Genomic DNA, 21661 nt, shown 5'->3' on the forward strand with positions numbered 1-21661 from the left:
GGACTGATTCCCTGCAGCCCAATAGCATGTTCCAGGGCAAAGCCTAAGTAGGATTCTCTCTCAAACGGATTCTTCCAACTGCAGCTGGCCTCAGACTCTGTCATCAAGCTTTCATGTGGCTCAGCTTATGAACTAGGGAAGTTTCAAATCTTGCATCTAAAGATGGATGCTGAATTAGGCGCACACACACAAAAAAAGCATCCAAATGCCAGAGTCGGGGATCCAATTAAAGTGCTGTATGTAAGAACTGGGCATTGAATGTTGATAGCTCTGTGAGCATGTTCATAAAGGCTTTTTGTCAACTGATTTTAGAAAGCCTTTACAAAAAGGCAAGCAAAATACTCATGTTACAGATGGAGAAAAGAGACTTCTCTCACTTTTTCTACAGAAGGTAGGTCAAATCAGCACCACAAACTGAGTGCCCAAGGCCTTTCCAAACCAAGGTGGGGGGAGCAAGAAGTGCTAGACCTGGATCCTCCCTTGAGCTGTGACTGATATCACTTCCTACTAGCTAACACACTTCCCTGCACACAAGTCACTACAGATGTCAAACATGACGGAGCTGGCCAGCCCCCAAGAAATACCTGGACAATAGCCAGTGTCATACAGATTATTAATGTAATTAATCACTTCATAAAATAGCTTTATCAGTTGGCATAGCTGTTTACAACATCATTCTAAAAACTGTATTAGGGCTTACTTTAATCTTCCATCAAAGTATGCAGGAGTTCCAAGAACAATGGTTTTAATGAAGAAAGGCTGGTTTGTGTGGCTCTCCTCATATCCACCGACGATACTAAAGCCCCAGCTCCCTAGATTGCTTCTCCTCAGCACTACGTCATGGCAGCTATGCAGGCAGCTACGGGAGGGAAGTGCAGTGTGTAGGGGGAAAGCACACAAAACACATAAGTAGGTTTATATTGTGTACAACATCACATCATTGCAATAGTCATAAAAGAAGAAAGACAGTAATTAATACTGTGCTTCCTGACCAAGTCACCTGGAAATTTTCAAAAACTTCAACTATTGTGTGGTTAGCTTTGCCACAATTCTGAAGGCAAGCCCTGCCCCTGCTGCCCCCCACCCCAATCTCCCAAATAATGTATTGCTGGAGCTATTGCTTAAATATCAGTTAGCCTGGGAAACTGACACTTCTAAAATGTCATTGTGGGGTTTCATTTTTGTTCTTGATCTCCAAGAGGTTCCCTATCTCATGGCCTTAGTTTGCAAGACTAGACTGATTTGGAAGAGCTTATTAAGTTAGGCTTTAAAAATTAAGTTAGGCTTTAAAAATTCACTTGTTTTCTTTTCCATCTGTTACTGGTATATCATCACCAGAAATACTCATTACAATCAGTTGACAATTTTACTGATGATGCATAATGTAAAAAAATCCAGATCATGTCCCAGTATCTGTGAGGACTAGATATGTACAGGAGTGAAAATATGTTTTGGTCAGTGTGAAGAGGTACTAACAAAATGAGGATGCAGGAGTGGAGAAAACAAGCTGGGAGAGCGGCGACTCAGAAGCAGCTGCTCCATGTATAAAAGAGCCCAGGGGCGGGGCCATGCGGCACGGAGGAGGAGACGGGAGTGAGAGGCGTCTCCTCCGGGGGAGAGAACAGAGAGAAGATTGTGGAGTCGGGGTGATTCTGGAGGTTGGTTCAGCATGTCAGAGAGGGCTGGACGAAGGAAGGGATCTGGGTGGCTCCGGAGGACGTGAGTGAACTTTAACAGGATTTGCTCTGAAGAAAAACAGAAGTGGGAGAAGAGGAGAAGCTGTGAGAAACAGAGGTGGGGGTAGATGCTCTGGAAACAAAAAGAGAAAGAAAGAAAGGAAAAACAACAAACATGTTGGGAGACCTTGGCTTTGATTTTGATTTTGTTGAAGTTATTGACTGCTCCTCGGGAGTGTTTGAGGATAAAACAAGGAGGAACACGTGAGTACTTACAAAAATAAAGGAGAAGTAGAAATGAAAGTGAAAATTTTGGGACAATTTAAGACACAGCTTTGAAAGTTAGTTTGATTAAGCTAATAAAGAAGAGAATGCCCCAAAGGTGTTTATGAAAGACTAAAAAAACTTTTTTACCAAAAAATATAATAGTCTTGTGATAGTTGTGCATGTGAAGGAACGCAAAGGACAATAAAGAGAATCATTTGACTACAGCAGACTGTAGTTTGGGTATTAACCTAAATCTGTGAGTTAGGTAAGAAAGACAGTGGAAAGGTGGGGCCACTGATAAAAATGGTTAGAGATTGCCAGTAGCCTACTGTGGCAAATAATACCTCCCAACTAATAACATCAAAATCCATCAAGACATGGCAGGCGAGAGTCAGAATCGACGTAGGAGGTGATAGCCAAGGCACTCAGAGAAACCATCAGTGAAACAAAGGCCTATGATTCAAATTCATACAGAGAAGAGCTGTTTGGTAAAAAAGAGCCTGCACCACTCTGTTAAAGTCGTTTTGTGCACACAGGAATGCTGAATTAAAGAACTTTTTTCTTCTGCCAGAAAATCCTTTTTCAGTTCAGAAAAACTAGAAAATTGTGTCAGGGCTTCTGTAAAGTATTCATGCACTGTAGTATACAGACATAATTAAGAAGCAACCAGTAGTTGTTCACTTCCAGCTCAGTGAAGCGGAGGCATTTAACAGACTAGAAAGCAGTTTTACAGGGCATTTATTCCTCAACTGCAACTTTTTTCCTGTAAAATAGCATTTATCAAACATAATATACAGCAAGGCCTAAAGAATACAACTGAGGGTTTAATTCTTAAAGAGCTTCATACCAAGAAAAGTTCTTGTAATTGTACGTAGCTCTATTAACTTCAGGTTTCATCCTACTATCATTACATTCTATTCTCACTGTGCCAACATCTGCAAATGTTGGGGCAGATCCTGGAAATCCTTCTTTTACAAGGTAATGAATGCACTTTGTGACTGAAGGTTACACTAGTGTGCATGGCAATAGGAATGGATGATAATAAGGGCTACCAAAATGTGGTCCACAATTTGCACATACAGTTACCAGACCATGAAGAATAACATCATATGGCAATAGCCATGCTGGAAGTTTTGAGAAGTAAGAGGCTCTGCTGAGAGTTGGAACTGGGACATGAGGAGATCACCAGTTTTTCCTATTTTTTTAGCTTGCAAAGCGAATACTTTTTCTATACAAACCTTATAAATTGAATGTTGCTGCAATTGTTAACTACACTGTGAAGCACATGCTGTAATTAACACGGTCTTCGCTTTCAAGCTTAAAGTAGCCTTATCACTTTCATTTAATTGAAGTGCAGTAGCAGAAACCATTAAAATAAATGAAAATATTGCTATTCAGTCCAAACTTGTATATAAAAAAGCAAAACGTAAGTTGCATTAGCCCCTAAGAAGATCGCACACATATTTTTCAGGTAAACTACACTGTTAGGAGAGTGACATAGCACAAATTCATCATTATTACAACAGCAACAAAGCCAGCAGGTGCAAGATGCATTTAAATGCATCATTCAGTCATTAGTACCTGGGAAGGCCCAGCCACATGACCCAGGATGGTGACCAACTAGCATCATATTCGTTTTCACTGATTGTGCTTGGCTGTTCTTCATTAGCCTGGGATTGTTCTTCAACAATCTGGACCTCTAACGTTTTGAGTGAGACAACTGAAGAGGCAGCACTGGCTTTCAGCATGGCTACTGCCTCACTGTGACTGAGATTGGTCAGATCAATGCCGTTAATATTCAGCAGCACATCACCTGTTTAAAGGCACAAACAAGAGCATAGGTCATGTGGACTTTCAGAGTCATCCTCCTGTGAAAAGACATAGCTAGTACTCAAAGCATTCTCACCCATCACCAGTTCATTCAAATAGATTATCTTCGAAGCCTAAGACAGTCTGAACCAATAATTCTCAGAGCGATCACTGCAACTTTCTAACAGGGAAGCCTCATAACTACTGTTTAAACATCAACATTGTAAAACAGTGGAAGCCAATTTTTCTGGCAGCTGTGCCACAAGGTTAGACCTGCACCCTCCTAGGCCTGCTCCAATTCCTGTCTCCTGCTCAATCTATTGTTTTGCTTTCTACTCCCTGCCCTGTGCTCTCTAGCTGATTCCTTGCTCCGCCTTCTGATCCTCTATCTACTGCTATATTCCCTGCTCGCTCCCCAAACTGTGTGTAAAATGCACAGAAGCTACCTGTGCTACTTGTGATCCACACTTCTCCACTGCATGCTCTAGAAAAAAGACCCTAATGCCACTGCAGCACTGCTCTCCACAGCACATCCTCCAGGGCTTGGTTCAAGTCCATGTGCCTGACCACCGAATCTTTCCCATCACTTCCCCTGGGTGATTTTGGTCACCACAGAGGATTTTATTCCCATTTTTTCCATAATAAAAAGTGTTCCTTTTCTTCCCTCAACCCAACTGTTCATATATCACACATGGGGAGAGATAGCTCCTCAAATGCTGGGCCCAGCCTATGGAAAAAAGAGTCAAACACCAAAACAGGGTATGTGCGCTAAAACAAAGTGCAAGATCAGATCCTCCACTTATAACCCATGATTTCCTGATCTCATCAAGCTACCCTACCCATTTTTGTCTAAACATCCATTTCCTAACCTGGGGGAAGCATGGTAGTATATGCTTCATTCCAGTTTGTGAGATCTGAGAGAATCATCTGTCAGTGCTTTTAGAAGCTCTGATACCATCTCCATGTAGACAACAAGGTCATCCACAGAAGAACTGAATAATACAGATGCCCCACTTAGAACCAAACCCTACCTCGTTTGATCCGGCCATCTCTTGCAAGACAGCCCTGGGGTTGCACGCTAGTGACAAAGATTGGCAATTCACCACTTTTGCTGCCTCTGCCTCCTGCCACTGTCATCCCAAGGGATTCATGTGGTTCTTTTTTCACGGTAATGTGCTTTTCTTGGCATGTAACACACTGTGAAAGGTCCTACAAGAAGATAACAAAATATCGTTAAAATTAATTTTTAAAGAGGAGCCCGGGGGGGGAGGGAGGGGCATAATAGGATCCTAAGGTGCCTATACACGGACATCGAGGCTGCCCCGACATGTTGAAGCAGACTTGATTAACTGAGTCTGCTGAATTGTGGCATTGAGGTGGATGTCGTGTTCCTGGACTTCAAGAAGGCCTTTGACATAGTTTCTCACCCCATTCTCATTAAAAAAACTAGGTGACTGCAGCATTGATACCTACAGTCAGATGGGTGGCAAATTGGCTCAAGGGTCTCACACAGAGAGTGGTGGTGGACAGGTATGTTCGACCTGGAGGGGTGTGGGTAGTGGAGTTCCCCAGGGCTCAGTCCTCGGGCTTGTGTAATTCAACATCTTAATCAGCAACTTGGAGGTGGGTTTGGAAAGCACACTGTCCAAATTCGCTGATGACACAAAGATGTAGGGAGAAGTGGGAACACTTGAAGGGGGGCGGGGCAGAATCCAACTAGATCTAGACAGGTTACAGAGGTGGACGGATGAGAACAGAATGGAATTCAATGCAGACAAATGCAAGGTGCTGCATCTAGGGAGAAGGAACACACCTATAGGATGGAGAACACCTTTCTTGTCCAGATGGTGGCAGAAAGGTATCTTGGATTCATTGTTGACTCCAGGATGAACATGAGTCGCCAATGTCAGGAAGTGGTCAGGAAGGCTAACCACGCCTTGTTGTGCACCTACAGATGCATTGCAAGCAGGTCCAGGGAGGTGATCCTTCCCCTCTGTGTGGCACTGGTCAGGCCTCAGTTGGAGTACTGTGTCCAGTTCTGGGCACTGCACTTCAAGAAGGATGTGGCTAGCCTTGACAGGGCCACTTGCATGGTTGGGACAGCAAACCGGGCCCTATGAAGATAGACTAAAGGGTCTGAATCTATTCAGCCTCCACAAGAGAAGACTGAGAGGGGATCTGGTAGTTGTCTATAAACTCACCGGGGGGGGACCAGCGGAAAATAGGTGAGGCTCTGTCCCCCGGGCACCACCTGAGATAACAATGAATAACAGCCACAAATTGATTGAGAGCAGGTTCAGGCTTGATATCAGGAGGCATTACTTTACGGTTAGGGCTGCCAAGCTCTGGAATGGGTTCCCAAGGGAGGCGGTGCTCTCCTCTACCTTGGGGGTCTTCAAGAGGAGATTGGATAGATATCTGGCTGGGGTCTTAAGATCCCAGCACTTGTTCCTGCCCATGGCAGGGGGTTGGACTTGATGATCTGTTCAGGTCCCTACTGACTCTAGAAACCATGAAAATATGAAACTCCAGCAGACTCCAGTGTTATGTGCATCAGTATCTCTGAGCTGAAAATGGCTTTAACTAAAGCCTTCACCACCATTTTTCAGCACAGGGATGCCGATACATGTCACACTCCCAGCAATTTAATTAGAGCAGAGACACTCTAATTAAAGCGCCTCCCTGCCCCGCCTTCTGGAGCATGTGTATAAACTCCCCTAGTCTATAGTTAGGTACTTCAACAAAATAGCTTGGGTTTCAAACTTAGTAGGAACTGTAGGTTCTAAATAAACTCAGTAAAGTCTACTGATATTTAGTAGTTTTGAAAAATCAAGCTGTTTATTTAGGTATCTAAATATGAATTAGGAATACATTAAAGCACCCCCCCACTTGTTTTTTTAAAGCTCCCCCTTGATTTTTTCAAGATGTCCTTAGGCAGGGTGGGAGAAGGGGGTAACACCTACACTATGCAATGCCACTCACATTTGAGCAGTGCTACCAAAACCTATTTGTACAAATAGCTGGCATGATGGTACTGCGTAACCTAGGACTGTTGTAATTTTGGTGAAAGTCACAGTTATTAAGTGCATCATTCTGTAAGCAGAGTATGGGCCACAGGCCTTCTGTAGGACCAATAGGAAATGAAAGTGCATATATGTTGGATCTTAAGGGCCATGTGAAGAGATACCCCTTTAAAACAGTGCATTTGTTTTCTATGCATTTTTTTTCTTTTGCCTTTGCAGCCTGTTTTCAGAATCTCTTTAGAATATAAAAAGAAGAAATGAGTTTCCCTCCCCACCTCCTGGGGGTGTATTCTGGTAACGGATTCTTTAATGTAGTCCCCTGCTGATTTTAATGACAATTCCACACCTGAAGTGAAAGTGAGAATATTTCATGTTTATTAAGCCTTTGATGATCAGGAATCCAGCTTACCTGAGCTGGGCTTCATGCCACCAGGAGGGTTTCAACATGAATTAAGATGCACTGTATTTACTTAAGCCCATGTCCCCTGGATATTTAGTGATAATTTCAAAGGATTCCACATTCACCTTTGCTGATCATCTCCAGTCTACTGGAGGTTTAGATGGAAGTTAAAATAACAGAAAAGAAATTATATAAGCGCCTTCCAACTGCAATTACGTCACTGTCCCCCCTTCCACGTGGAACAATGCAGTACTATATTTTTGTATTCTAGCATGTCAGACAATGTTTAGTATAACAGATCAGCTGGCATACTGCCATACTGTATATACTACTGGGATGTGCGCTGTACCAGATAAAGGCAGCTCATATTTAATTCCTTCAGGTTTTGTAGCCATTGACTTACTGGTGATGTACAACTATACAAATGGCTTTCTTTCAGCCAGCAAATCTGAGAATCAACTCTCAATTATCCTTAGATAAGAGGGGAGTGGAGATGACCTACATGGCGACACTCACCCTGCCCTTTTCTGAAACCTGAAACTTTCGAAGAAAACCCAGAAAGGGGAAAAGAAATGCTCAGAAGTCCTCAAAACTTAAAAGTGTGGCACTGAGTTGCGAGCCACACAGCATGGGTTTATTGAAAAGGGAAATGAAGACGGTCTATTACAGCTCAGCACTCAGGAAGAATATATGATGTAGGGAATTTGAAGAACCAAAGCTGAATTTTTGGAACTATCAAACATTGAAAACACTGGCTCTTACCAATACTATAAGTTTATAGTAGGTCTACTCAACTTTTGATTAGATTCATGCAAACCTTCATTCACATTCTGCTTTTACCCCTACCAGGCAAAATATAAAGTATATGATAGCTTTGCAGTGACTCCTGCAGAGTAACTCTTTCCTAAGAACCATAGTCTGTTCACAGGTTTGAGAATTATACACTGAATCTGAGGTACTTGCTGTCCAGTGGCTTGCTTAGCAGAAAAGCAGAGGGTCACCTGGATGCAATCTTCCTACACAGTAACACTATACTTCCCCCTTTTTCATACCCTTAAGTTACAATTTTGCCTCAGGTAGAAGCCCCACATTTGCTGCTGTAGTCAATAAATGTGAACAACACTAAAGCCTTATTGTACTTCCTATTAAGGCACAGAAAAAAAGCACCAACCTTATGTGAACTGGGTCTGCTATGAAACAGCTGTTGGGACTGGTGCTGGCTGCTGGCATAAGTCCCTGCTTCTCGAAGAATACTGACGGTCTGTGATTTCACTGGTCTGCAGATTGTTAAATTCACCCTCTCTCCACTAGCCTGAGGGATACATGTACACAAGGAAAACACTACAGTTCACATGACATTATGAACCATGAGGAGGAATCAGGAGTCCTGTTTGCTATTCCCAGCTCTACTAACTAGTATGTAAATTTGGGCAAGTCATATTCCCTTTTCAATCCCCAGTTTTGTGCAATGAAACAAAACATAATGTCCACTTTCATAAGCTTTGTCAGAGCTTGAAGGAAGAAGGGCAATATGTACAAAACATGATTCTGACTTTCTTTTATTTCTTGTTTCAGACAATAGGCTCAGCTGCGCTCACCTTGCTCCTGTTACCTTGAGCAAGCAAGCAATGAGAGACATGCCTGCTCACTTGCATTCAATCCCCAGATGCCAAAGGGGCAGGTGTCTAATGTATCATGCACTAAAATCAATAGTAAACAACAAGAGCTGGAATCACTATCGTGCATGGGCACAATACACAAGTTGTTTTATCTTGCAACATGCCATAGTTCTTCAGTGACTTCTGGCTATATCTGCAATTTTTTTTAAAACCTATCAAGGCGTTTACAGTTTCATGTAGAAAGAAGGCCTGCCAGGTGGGGAATACAATTTACCTGGATAATCTGGGCAGCAAGTTCAGGTGTCCCATGCTTCAGATCATGTCCATTGATTGCAAGGACTCGGTCATTGCTGCAGAGTCGGCCATCTTGAGCAGCCAATCCCCCTTCCAAAAGGTCGAGAATAAAAACTCCAGGCTCATCTGTTCTCCGTACTAGTTTAATGCCAAGCTGTTCACTACAGTCACGCTTATGCAGTGTCACCTGGAAGCTGTCCTCTCTCTGGGAGGTGCTGCTGTCAGTGTGGTTGTGATTACGGCTTCCAAAGCGCCTCTCTCTGAGCACGGTGAGGTGCAGCACCACACAAGGCTGGGAAAGGACAGCACGAGCACGGTTGTGTGACACATTGCTGATGTCAAAGTTGTTAACCTGGAAAACAGGAATTAGAACAATTGTCATTTGCATTTTTTTGTTTCTGGATATATCATTAAAATCCCTGCAAAGCTAGCATTCTAACAACCCCATTACAAACCACACACAGCCACTACCTGGGATGACCTACTTATGCCATTATGCATTCAGTTCTCTTCTGAAAACCCACTTCAGCAAAACCAACTCAAATCAACATGATACCATCTTCACTGCAGTTATTTAAAAAATCCACTACCTACCCACTACCACCCCCACAGTTTCACTATATTTGTATCTACTTTTCCTTATATTTTACATGGTTTCTCTTCAGTGCAGGAGCTGAACACAACAATAGGATTCAAAAATAGATCCTTAATGTTAAAAAATCCCAACAGCAAAATCTCCAATGCAAAATGTGTTCAACTGTTTACAGAGCCAGGATTTCTGTTGCAACTTAAAAATAAAAGCTTTGAAAAAACACGTGTACAAACTGCTTTAAAGTAGTGGTTATCCATCAGCATGTTGTGGCACCCTGAGATGACTTGCAATCCTTTTAAGGGTGCTGCAGAGTTCCATATAGTACTACTAGGTGTGCAGACACCTATGCAGGATTCACAAGGTAAACAGTAAGATTTCACACAGGAATTCATAGCTTCAAAAACATTCTGACATTCTGTGGTCCAGTTCCCCGAGTCATGTCACCTGGCTTGTGGGTCCCCCCATGGGTCTGAAAATTTGATGGCAGGGGAGTGGTGACAGTATTAATTGCCGCTCCCCTGCTATTAAATTTCTAGACTTGTGGGGAGCCCCATGGGCCAGGTAACACGGCCCAACATGCAAGATAAAGCACACAGGGTAGTGTTGGGCCCAATCCCATGATGCCAAGGTATGCAAGGATGGGTGGCACAGAGTCTGATCCAGCCCGTAGACTGGCCCTGCACCATTCATTTGGCTTGTGGGCCCAAAAGATTGGGCACTACTGGTTTAAATCTAGAAGGCAACAGAGGAAAATACAAAAAAATGGTTAGCATGACAGGCAACAGTTACTGAGCTAACGGTTCAGGTACTCAACTAGGCTGACTACCAGAGTGGCTGAGCGTCACACTAAATCAAGAAACGTGGCATGTAGCACGTGCAATGCTACAGAACTAATGGTTCTCAGATTGTCCTGATTTTAGTGACTGGGTAACTTATGTTCACAACCCATGTTTATGCTATTTCCTTTTTCATATATTAGTGCATTTTATATTATACCCATATTCATGGTTTAAAAACCAGAAAGCACCATGCTCATACAGATGGTCCTTTACAAGGTCCCAAGTCCTTTTCAGAATCATTGTTTCCCAGAACAGGTCCATTGTTTGGCCATATTAAAGCTCACATTACTTGTTTGAGTTCAGTTTACCCAACAAATCTAGACTGCTCTGACCTAGTTTCTATATTATTTACAACTCTCCCAAATCAGGTGTCATGTACAAGTGAGATGATGACAATGATGACTTAAATATTGCGAGGCCATGAACACATCTGCTCAATGACAATTCCCCATTTAAACTGTACTGTATCGTTTAATGTGCCCCATAGAATAGCACTTGCAGTGCAGGCTGTTCACTGTACAGACTTGCAGCTTTAATTTGCAGTCTTACAACTCAGGCCCAGAACTGTGAATAAGAAACCAGCCTCGTATTTACATAAGAAAGCAGAGATAGATGCTGGTTTGGACTCATGTCCAGGACTTCCTATTTTAAGTCCCAAACCAGTTTAGGAACTCTAATGAAGGGTGAAGAATTAAAGACAGAAACAAATCACCACCACTGGTATCACTTCTGATCAGAATGATGATAATTGTTTGGGCTAGAGTCAAATAATTTAAAGCCTGGGTTGCAAGATACAAAACATTAAAATAAATGCATCTGAATCCAATTGTTATCAATATATTTTTTTTTAAATCCACCTCAGTTTGGTTCTGATTTTACTTGCCTGCAACTGAGAACTATATGACATTATTTCTAATTCTAAAAGTGATTTCAAAGCTTGGAATTTCAAGATCTCATATGGGTTTTACATATCAGGCTCACTATCAGGAATGCTGTTATAAATGTCAGAACAGCAACAGGCAAGGATTTCTTTAGGTGATCTCTCTTATTGAACCAACTGCATAGTTGAAATAGAGCTAAACAAGCTTTCATATGTAAGGGATTCTTCTTCAGGCAAGAATAGCAATACGTGAGGGAATGGGAATGAGTCCGTAAATATACAGAAAAGGTTTTTGTGCATGGGTCAAAGTGATTAATTTTCTTCCTCTCCTGGAAAAAAGTGATAGGACCCTTAAGTCTCAGGCTACTGCTGCTGTCTTGTGTAGTTCCTGTTTCACCATTTAAGATGCGCATGGCACAACGAAGTGGAAGAAGAATTGGACTGAGCTCATGAAGTGCAACATCCTTCAATTCAAGTGGGCCATTATAACTCTTCTTTAAAAGTAGAAACAGAAATTGTTTATATTAGCAGTAATATACAACAGCTTCTCAGACTTTTTCTGGGTGAGGTACAAAGTCATTAAATAGCTCTTAAATATTTGTGAAGCTAAATCCATAATTTTCAAAAATGGGCATCTAAAGTTGGAAATGGACTACCATTAAGCATTCACATTTGGAAAGTAGTAGCCTCAAGTCTTAAAAGTCTGTTAATAAAATTGGAAATACTGAAGTTCAATAATTCTTAACCGGTGCATTCACGCATGCCCAGCTGTCCCCCGCCCAGGATCGACCAAAAGAGGCTCTGGGATTGGCCTGTCAATGAGGATCGATGGGTTGGTGACCACTGCTCTAAATTATACAAACTGCAGTCCTGCTGACTCTCAACTTTGATATGCATTGATCCAACAAGAATATTTTCTGTGGCAGATCCATTTCTGACGGCCACAGTCATATCCTGTAGTCTCTATAAATAAAACCACCTCCTTGTTGTACCAATCCTATGACCAAAAAGGTACAACTAACAAAAAAGGGTAAATAGTAAATGTTTGACTAGAAGCTATAAGATTCCAAGTCAAGTCACATACTTGCCATGCTCTTTGCACAAGGATATTAAATATGATGCCCTTCATTTAAGTGCTGGAAGTTAACTTTAAAAATTTGATTTGGATGAACAAGAGTAGCTAAGGTTCACTTTGCAGTCCTTCCTGGCTTCTCTAATCTGCTTGCATAAAGACTCCCAGAAGAAATCTTCAGAAATATGCAAACGAAATATAAACAAATACAGCTGCATGCAATTCAATTTTTAATTCTGATCTGCAGAGATCAAGCCCAGTAAATCCTATGATTTAGCTTAGCACCTGCAGAGGACGAATCCATGCAAGAAAGCTCAAAAATCTTCCACAGAGCCAGAGGCATAACAAGGCAATTCGGCACCCAGGGCAGCTGCAACTCATAAGGCAGTGACAGCCTCTGGCTACTGCTGTGTTCCCTGCATAGTCATGTGGCTGTGGTAGCAGCTGCTATTTTTGTGCTCCCCTGGGGCTGTTGCCCTGGTGACCCTGCCTTACTACACTACTGCTTGGACCCTGGCTCATCTCCTCCGCATCTTCTATATCAGTGGTTCTCAACTTTTTTTTAGACTCAAGGCACCTCTTGTTAGGCTTGAAGCACCCCTTGGAAAATGCCAGCTTTCAGTTTTCACTCGTTTTTTGACTATGGAAGAATAATAGAGCAATATTTCTGTTGCAAAGAACTTCGAAAGACCATAACAGGACAGAATGGTTTTAACATTGTAGATTTCTACTTGAAACCTCTGGGTTTTTCTTATGGATCATTATTTGCACACTTAACAGTGCTAACATTGTGTGGCACCTTGTAGCACCCTTGAAAGGATTTCAAGGCACCCCAGGGTGCTATGGGACCCTGGCTGAGAATGTCTCCCACAAGTCGCTTCTATATCCATTTCCAAACAGTGGCAAAAGGACTCTCCTCAACATGCTCCAGGAATCTGCCTAGCTTCCATATGACTAGGTCGATAGGGTTTACATGCTCTAGTTACAAGGTCTCCCTCATTTTAAGTCACTTTATTATTACTTACAATTTTTTGGAACTATAATTGAGAACTGCCCAATTAAATGAAGTTCAACAGCTTCAGAGAAAGATCCACTATGCAGGCAAGCCAAGAACAGCCACTAATTATTGAAAGGGCTCTCACTAAATATCAAGATTAGTGACAAGATAGAGCAGCCAATAAATACCTGCAATTGCCTGCAAAAATAGGAAGATCTGGGCAAGCTTTTGGGTCACTGAAAGGTCAAGCCCCCTAAAGATTCAAGGAGTGAAAGGGTAGGTTTCTCTGATATCAAAAGATGTGATTTTTCTCAAGTACAAGCTAGTTTTATCTAAAGGATAACAAACATTTTCTAGCCATCTCCTTAAAATATATGTGTACAGTGTAAGGTCAGTTTACCAAGTCTACTGGAACATGACTAAACTAATGATTCTATTAAAGTCAAGTTGAAATGACTAATGGAACAAGTCTGTACCAGGGAGAATGGTCTACAGTGGGAGAGGAGGAGGAATTTATTGCAGAACACAGGTTCCTATGGCCTCTACCTTCTTAAAAATGTTAGTCTTCAACTCTTTTATGACTCCTCTGGAAGCGAAGAGGTCTGAGCTGCTAACACTTTCTTCCAGTTCTTCAGTCTTCTGAATTTATATAATCAGTTTTAACTTATCAACCCAACCCTCCCCCAAAGTAGTCATAATGGTCACAATGTTAGCAAAAATAACCATAATATTCAGAAGTGTGCCAGCAAAAATCAAGCCAATTGAGGATAGATCTACAAAATTTTTGTTTTTTAAACAATCACTATTGCTTTAAACCAATAAGACATGCAAGGATACATGCAAGTGAAGATGATATAACAGACTGGGAAGCATAACAAGCAAGGGAAAGACAAGCTCATGACTCAAGTCTATTGTACAGGGCAACTGATGCTAACTATAGCAGGACCGAGTCCCAGGAGCAATCATGATGCCTCCGACTGGCCTCATGAATCCTGCCCATCTGTGGCTCTCTGGGTACCATCCCTTTTTGCTCTTGCCTGCCACACTGTGCTGTTAATATTTTATTTAGGAAAAAGAAAGGCTGTCCCTGGGTCCTAGAGTGAGTCCTTGCCTTCCTCAAATCTACTGGTACCTGGCAAACCCCACCTGCCTCTGTTCTGTCCTCAGGCACTAATTCTGGCCCTCCTGGCCCATTCTCACCTTCCAGCACTCTGACTACCTTAAGGGCTATTCATGGTCTCTGACCCCCCTACAGCCATGCCCAGGTCTTACAGATGTTACTGATTCACACTTCGGTGGGGCACTCTGCCCTCAAGCCAACTGCAGAGCACTTCAGGCCTCTACAACCTTCTTAGGGCCGTAGCTTTCCTGGCTTCTGCCCCTTTCTCTAACTGGCCCCTTTCTGCCTCCACCCAGTGCTCCAGGGTTTCAGCCCTGGTCTCACCCTTGAAGTCTGGTTTCCACTTCTTTGGGCTTTGGGCCCCTGCCCTAGCTCTTGCTTTCTAAGGGTTCCCGCCTCTTCCTGGGCTTTAGTCCCTGGACCTGGCATTCATTTTCTCTGGCTTCTTGCCTTCTTGGGCTGTGGATTCCTGGCCGTGACTCTACCCATCTCAGGCTTGTGTTCCAATCCTCTCGGCCGCAGGCTTGCTACTGCCTGTTTGGGCTCTGTGCCCCACCTCTGGCAGGGTTCCAGACCTCATGTGCCTCTCAGACACAAACCGCAGTACACTCCTCAGCTGTCCCACCGCGGCCTCCTCATCCCCCCTTTGCTAGCTGAGCCCAATCTACTGGTTTGCAACTATAATGGAAACATACGCACACTGACTCCAACACAAACACCAAGCCTGCTGGCTGTATAAGACTTCACCCTGCACGCCACCAGTCCCATACTTGCAGTCTTTATTGCATGTAGATCCAAAAAAATCCAAATAAATCGCTGTCAGTCTTCTCAATGCGGAGCTCCCTCTTCGGCAGCCTGCTGGGCCAGATTGACTGCCTTGGCTCAAGCCCTGGGTCTACGCCTCCCAAGCACTGTCCCTGCTGGTCACATGGCTCCCCAGCCACCTGCAGGTGTTTCTAATGGGGCTTGCTGGCTGGCCTCTAGTCTAGCACTTGTAGCAGTGCCACTGTCACCTCAGCAGGGCTCTCCTCTATTGTATTATTAATACAATTATGTAATTATAAATACCAGGGCAATCATAGCTAGGGACCTACCAGATTAATGATTTTATACTTTTTGCAGACACTGCAAATTTGGTAGGTCCCCCATGAAAAATCCCAGTTCCCATGAAAAAGCACCAAGTCAGGAACAACCAGGAAGAGAAGAAGAGAGAGAGAGACAGAGAGTGAGAGCGAATGCATCAGAAAGAAAAGAGCAGAAAGCCCTGGCATCTTCAAGCATTGTGGGGAGGGAAAGGAAAGGAGGGGAGAGATTTTTGTGGTGGAGTGTGATGGATCCCCCTCCCCCATGCCTCTGATTGGCCGAGGGGCCCTGGAAGTCCTGTCCCTCCTTGGAGATTGACACGCTGGGACCATGAAATACAGAGCCAGCCTCTGTGAATTAGGTAGGACCTTACTCATAGCCTATGGGCCCTGGCTGCCTATTCCCTTGCAGCCAGCTCAAGGGCCTCTGTTTTCCTCTACCTGGGCTGTTGTCTCCTGCTGTTTCTCCCTCAAAGTAATGAGGAGCCCCTGGCAACCTGTTACACTAACTTCTTGGCCAAAAATAATCTGTTTTTTTGGAGTGTGCATAAAGCTCAAAAAAGGAAAGAACCCCACATTATTTGAAAAAAAAATCTCTCAGTTTGTCTTATCCATTTTAAAGCTATAGGAGAGAAATAATTATAGGAGGCTGGGTTCCATAAACTACGTAAATCATTGGCATCAGTACTGGAATAACAGACTCTGCTCTGAATAATAATTTGTTTTCCAACTAATCATTGCAAAGCTAACATTTACACACCACGGACTGCCAGAAGAACATCTCCCAAGTCATTTAACATACAGTTCTGCAATGACTGAGTGCATACAAGTAGAGAGAGTATTTAATTAGATTCCATACTTGAAGTATCTGGTCTCCAGCAAGGAGCCTTCCATCTCGGGCAATGATCCCATCTCGGTACACCTCCTGAATAACAATGTTGATCAATGGCGTTTCATTGCCACCCACTATGCTAATGCCCAGCTCAATATAAGGATTGGACCGGTGAATTTCAATTGTAGTGATCTCTCCTTCAGGCAAGCTAGGTAGCGGCTGGGTTGCTGCCAGGTTAAAAAAAACAAAACAAGATGAACCTTTGTATTTCAACACATTTTCAACACAGCAAATTCCTGCATGACAATATAGGCAACACTAGACGACAAACAAAAATTGGATTGCCTCCATTGTTTTCTGGAATAGCTACTTAGTATAAAATACCTTGAGACATTTAACAGGGCCCACACCATTCAGAAAGTTAAGTATTACTTTAAAAGAAAGAGGAAATTCTGACCCCTAAGGGACCTGCCCTTTAAAAATAGTTATCTGCTTTTCCCAACATTTTCTTCTCGGTTAGCCTTTGCAAGTATCAAAAGTTCAATATAAAGTGATAAGAGAAAATAGAAACAACACCTAGGGCCTGTCCCAAGCCACTGAAACAGTCTTTAGCCTTCTTCCTTAACTGGCTGTTACATTAACAACTAAATTAATAGCTGCTGTCAATTTACCAGGTCAAGGGTAGTAGCAAGCATCTCCAAACACAACACACAGAGACAACTAATATAAAAGAGGAGGATGCTAACAAATGGTGGGGGGCATAGGCTACAACAGGAAAAGGAAGGGGAAGAACCACCTTCCTCTGTGGTATGGCTGAGCATTTCCTCTCTAAAATCCCAGATGCTAGAGGGGTTACTGTTAGTTTGATGCAGATGAATGCAGGAGTTACTCAGTTGCCTTTTCGTTCGAACAGGACAATGCTCCATAGGTGGGAAGCCTGTTGATCCAGGAGGGGAAAAGAAAAATCTCATCTTAGAAACTGGCTTTAGCAATTCTACAGAAAACGCATTGCCTCAATGCAGCTACCACATCAATAATCCTAGTAGGGTGATTAACATGAACTACAGGGCCTGGTGGATTTGTGGTATAGCACCATGATGCCACCACAGTAAATTAAGAATTACTAGTGGACATACATAACCGGAGATGTGGAAATCATTAATTATTTACAGGAGAAGCTTATTTGGAAATTTCTAGGCTTGATCTGGACAGGAAATTAAAAAAGATAAGCTTGACATACTGTCAGTCATGGCACTCTCTTCATAAGCAGGGTTGTCAAGGCCAGGTTCATCTGTCCACAGAGGAAGAGCAGTGGATGTAAAGTTCTGTTCCACTGGCACTGGTCCTGTCCCAGTCTGGTCTGCATCAGGGGAGACGGTGCCCAGGCAATCTGTTACACAATGCCCATTTTCACTCTCAGCTTCTGACTGTGGTTTGCTCATCTTCCTTCTCTCCAGTGCAACCCTTCGATGCGAAGCTCCAGGACACCTATGGATAAGAAAAGATACGCTGCATCCACATACAGAAGAACGAAGAGGTGGAATTACACAGCAGAGCGCCTGCACAATTCAGTAAAACAAAAATTGATTTCTTCACTGCAAAAATTTGATTCAGCAAAGCCATAGCTCCCAAATCATATTGCTTTCTTTGTAAAATTTCTACTAAGTTTTTCCCTCCCATCAAGTGAGAAGTATTATAATACTACTATGGAGCTAAACCCTGAAAAGTTTTCTTTTTAAAATATTTTAAATTAATTTTCCAGTGTTTGGAATAAACAAAAATGTAAAAGTAGGTCTATGGAGCAGGGGTCTTGCTATGAGAGATTTCAGGCCCCTTGAAGTAGTCTGCTTTTAATTTGACAGAGATGGGAGAATCTAGTTAGATAATGTCAAGCTTTAAAATGTAACAGGTGTAAGCAGCCGTGCCTTTGCTGGCCATTTTCTTACAACCCATTGTTCAAATTCCCTGAAACTCCCCCAACCCCATGAATTCCAGCACCCACCACTTTCATGATTCTCATCTCAACCTCCACCCCAATCTAAGTTCTGCCAGCCCCTTGCTTCCTCCCCTCGTCTTCCTCAGACCGTTCCCCTTCCTCATGCATAGCACTGTTCTAGGTCCCTCATTCCATGTCCCTCTCAGTCCACTGCACTTCCCTTCTCCATGCTCCCATTCAATCCCTCTCCTTCCACCATGTCTCCTCTCCCACTCCACTAGCCTTGCCAGGAGTAGGCAACAGATGAATGTGTGTGTATTAATTTTAATTTGACATTTATTCTGGAAACAGCTATAGGAGGGCCGTGGCCACAGTTAAGGGCAAGATGAAAGAGAAAACAATGAAAACACTATATCCTATCAGCACTTGTGTGACCCCTTTTCCTGAGAGCTGTAACCCTTCCTCCCTCCACTCCTCCCAGGGCAGCATCTGGAGTCAGAACCAAGTTCTCATCAATATTTTTAATAAAGAAATAAATAAAGCCCACCAGTAGCAAGTAACTTCTAGTATGAGGGAAGAACAATAAAAGGAAAACACAGACCTTAATTAGCAGTTTCCTCTTTAATCAGTATAAAGGGTTCTTTCCCCCATGTTTTGGCTCTTCTTCTGCTTCCTGATCTCCTGCCAGGGCTGGACGTGCACATTTTTCCTTTCCTCTACGTGGCCCCTCTCTCAGCATTGAGCAGGCTTCTCATTATAATGGTCTTTTAACAAGTCACTAAACTGTTCCACAACATCCCTATTATTATTACTATTTTTTAGTTGAGCATGTTCTACATGTTATGTGCATGGCTGGAGGATTTTAAGTACAAAACAACTGTTTTTACATTTATGGTGATCTTTCATTTAAGTTACTGTCCATCACACACAATTAGGTTGGAATCTTTGTTTTACATCTCTCTGCAGGATGCTGTGTTGGCAACTTGTGATTTTATGAGAGGGTCAAGGCTTTCAACCACTATACAGGTACTAATTTTCATACTGTCAGGATGTCTTAGTTAACAGTAATAAGAAGACTACCAATACCAATGTTTTTTAGGACATCAGAAAATTACCTAAAGTAGCTTTTGTATATGGCAGAGTGTCAGCAGTGTCAAGGTAAATGGTCAGTGCTCCTTAGGATTTGTAATAAATAAATAAAAATACTACCTATCACTGGAAAGCTTGGAATGGTGATTCTTCCCAGGATATGGCTAGTTCTGGCAAGTCACATCTATAGAAGCTATAGATTAGGTGTCAGGAACATCTTCCTTATTGTTGGAACAGTGAGGCAGATTAACAGACTCCCCAGGGAAGTTCCTCTGAAAGTTGGGTTTAATTGTAGAGCTGCCTTTCACCTCACCCTTTCTTGCAGCATCTAAGCAAGCTGGAGGAGAGGATAGCAGTGTGGAACCACACTTCCTTCGCAGCAGTCCAAAAGCTTTCAATGCTTTCCTCTCCCAGAAATGGGAGAAAGGCTGAAGAGGCTTTGAATGTATCAGATGCTCACTAGATAGAATCAGGTATTGAGGATGAAACTCCTAAACAGGGTTCAAGGACAGCATCCTAGTGGGAACCCTAGTCCCCTTCTCCACCATGGCAGTCAACTGTGGCAAAGAGCTAAATTTATAGGATATCTTATCAATCTTATATGCTAGGGGTGGAGCTTATAACTGATGCGAGTGTGTGCGCAAAAGCAAAGAACTTTCTGACACCAAGGGCAAAAACAATTAAATATCCTTTAGGATTTCTCTCATTTTACATATTTGCACTTATTTAATAATTTCTTATCCATAAATCAGGCTAAAACCATGTGAAATCTATAAATGATTTGACTAGATTTGGAAACTGCAGTGTGGGCAAATTGAATTCATAGATAGATTCAGAGATTGTAAGGGGCTGGAAGGGACCTCGCAAGATTATCGGGTCCACCCCACCCCGCACTAGGCAGGAAAGAGACAACTGGGGTCAGGTGACCTCAGCAAGATGACCATCCAGTCTCCACTTGAAGATTTCCAGGGTAGGTGACTGCACCACCCCTGGAGGGAGCTTATTCCACAGTCTGGACACCCTGACTGAAGAAGTTTTTCCTAGTGTTAAGCTTAAAATGGTCTTCCAGAAGTTTGTGGCCATTACTCCTGGTTTTCCCCAAGGGTGCCCCAGTGAACAGCTGTTTGCTGAGCCCTTGATTTACTCCCCTGATACAGCAGTAAGCTGCTACCAAGTCCCTTCTCAGCCTTCTCTTTTTCAGGCTGAAGAGACCCAAGTCCTGCAGCCTTCCCTCATGTGGCTTGCCTTGCAAGTCTCTGATCATACGGGTGGCTCTTCTCTGGACTCTCTCAATCTTTTCCATGTCCTCGTTAGAGTGTGATGCCCAGAACTGGACACAGTATTTCAGCTGTGGTCTCACCAATGCCAAGTAAAGTGGAAGAATCACTTCCTTAGTTTTGCTTGAGATGCATTGATTGATGCATGCCAGAGTATAGTTTGCCCTGCTGGCTACAACATTGTACTGACAGCTTATACTCATACTATGGCCTATTATTACCACTAGGTCCCTTTCAGTCATGGTGCTAGTCAGTATGGTGCCACTGAGCCTGGAAGTACAAGGTCTCTTCAAAAAGTATCGACACTGAACATGTATTTTTGGTACAAAGCATTGGGTGGGGGGCATGGCTTTGCTGACCATGTCTGGGCATGTTGGGACTCCTCTGGACAGGTTTGTAGCTCATAGTGTTTCCCCAGTTTTCTGTGGCCAGCGGTTGAACTAAGATCGTTTGTGTCTTGTGCCCTCTTTCATTATGTCAGTGTCCAGAACATGTGCATTAAATTTTGCATGAAAAATTGGGAAAATGGCAAGTGAAACAGCTGAATTACTTAAAATAGCATTTGATGATGACACTATGAGCCGCGCAAGTTTTTGAATGGTGTAGTCAGTTTAAAGAAGGATGATCATCAGTTGAAAGTGATAAGTGTTCCAGATGCCTTTCAACATCACAAAATGATGAAAATGTGGCAGGGGTTAGGGTATGTTGGGGATTGTTCATGTTGAACCTCATTTGGTTCCAATCCGCCCAACTTGCCAGCCTGTCTAGTGCTGCAGATACAGGCAGACCATTTTCAAGCATGACCATGCTCCCCATAGTTTCACAGTTAGTAGGGTCAGAAGGGACCTGAGCAGATC

General features: G+C 42.9%; 1 protein-coding gene across 2 annotated transcripts in view; it reads right to left on the bottom strand.

Moving 5' to 3' along the window:
• Positions 1-21661, bottom strand: part of LNX2 (ligand of numb-protein X 2) — a 40359-nt gene that overhangs the window by 8689 nt on the left and 10009 nt on the right. Inside the window, exons 2-9 of one of the 2 annotated variants that reach the window (XM_019525096.1) lie at positions 17743-17990; positions 17299-17439; positions 16530-16729; positions 9069-9440; positions 8347-8487; positions 4784-4961; positions 3525-3756; positions 701-859 (exon numbers count right to left, since the gene is read on the bottom strand). In XM_019525096.1, the coding sequence (XP_019380641.1) occupies positions 701-859; positions 3525-3756; positions 4784-4961; positions 8347-8487; positions 9069-9440; positions 16530-16729; positions 17299-17439; positions 17743-17990 (1671 nt within the window). The remainder of the gene's footprint in view (positions 1-700; positions 860-3524; positions 3757-4783; positions 4962-8346; positions 8488-9068; positions 9441-16529; positions 16730-17298; positions 17440-17742; positions 17991-21661) is intronic. The other variant, XM_019525097.1, reaches the window with a different exon arrangement.

This window comes from Gavialis gangeticus, unplaced genomic scaffold, assembly GCF_001723915.1.
Source record: "Gavialis gangeticus isolate Ggan-Ray unplaced genomic scaffold, GavGan_comp1, whole genome shotgun sequence".
Classification (NCBI taxonomy): Eukaryota; Metazoa; Chordata; order Crocodylia; family Gavialidae; genus Gavialis; species Gavialis gangeticus.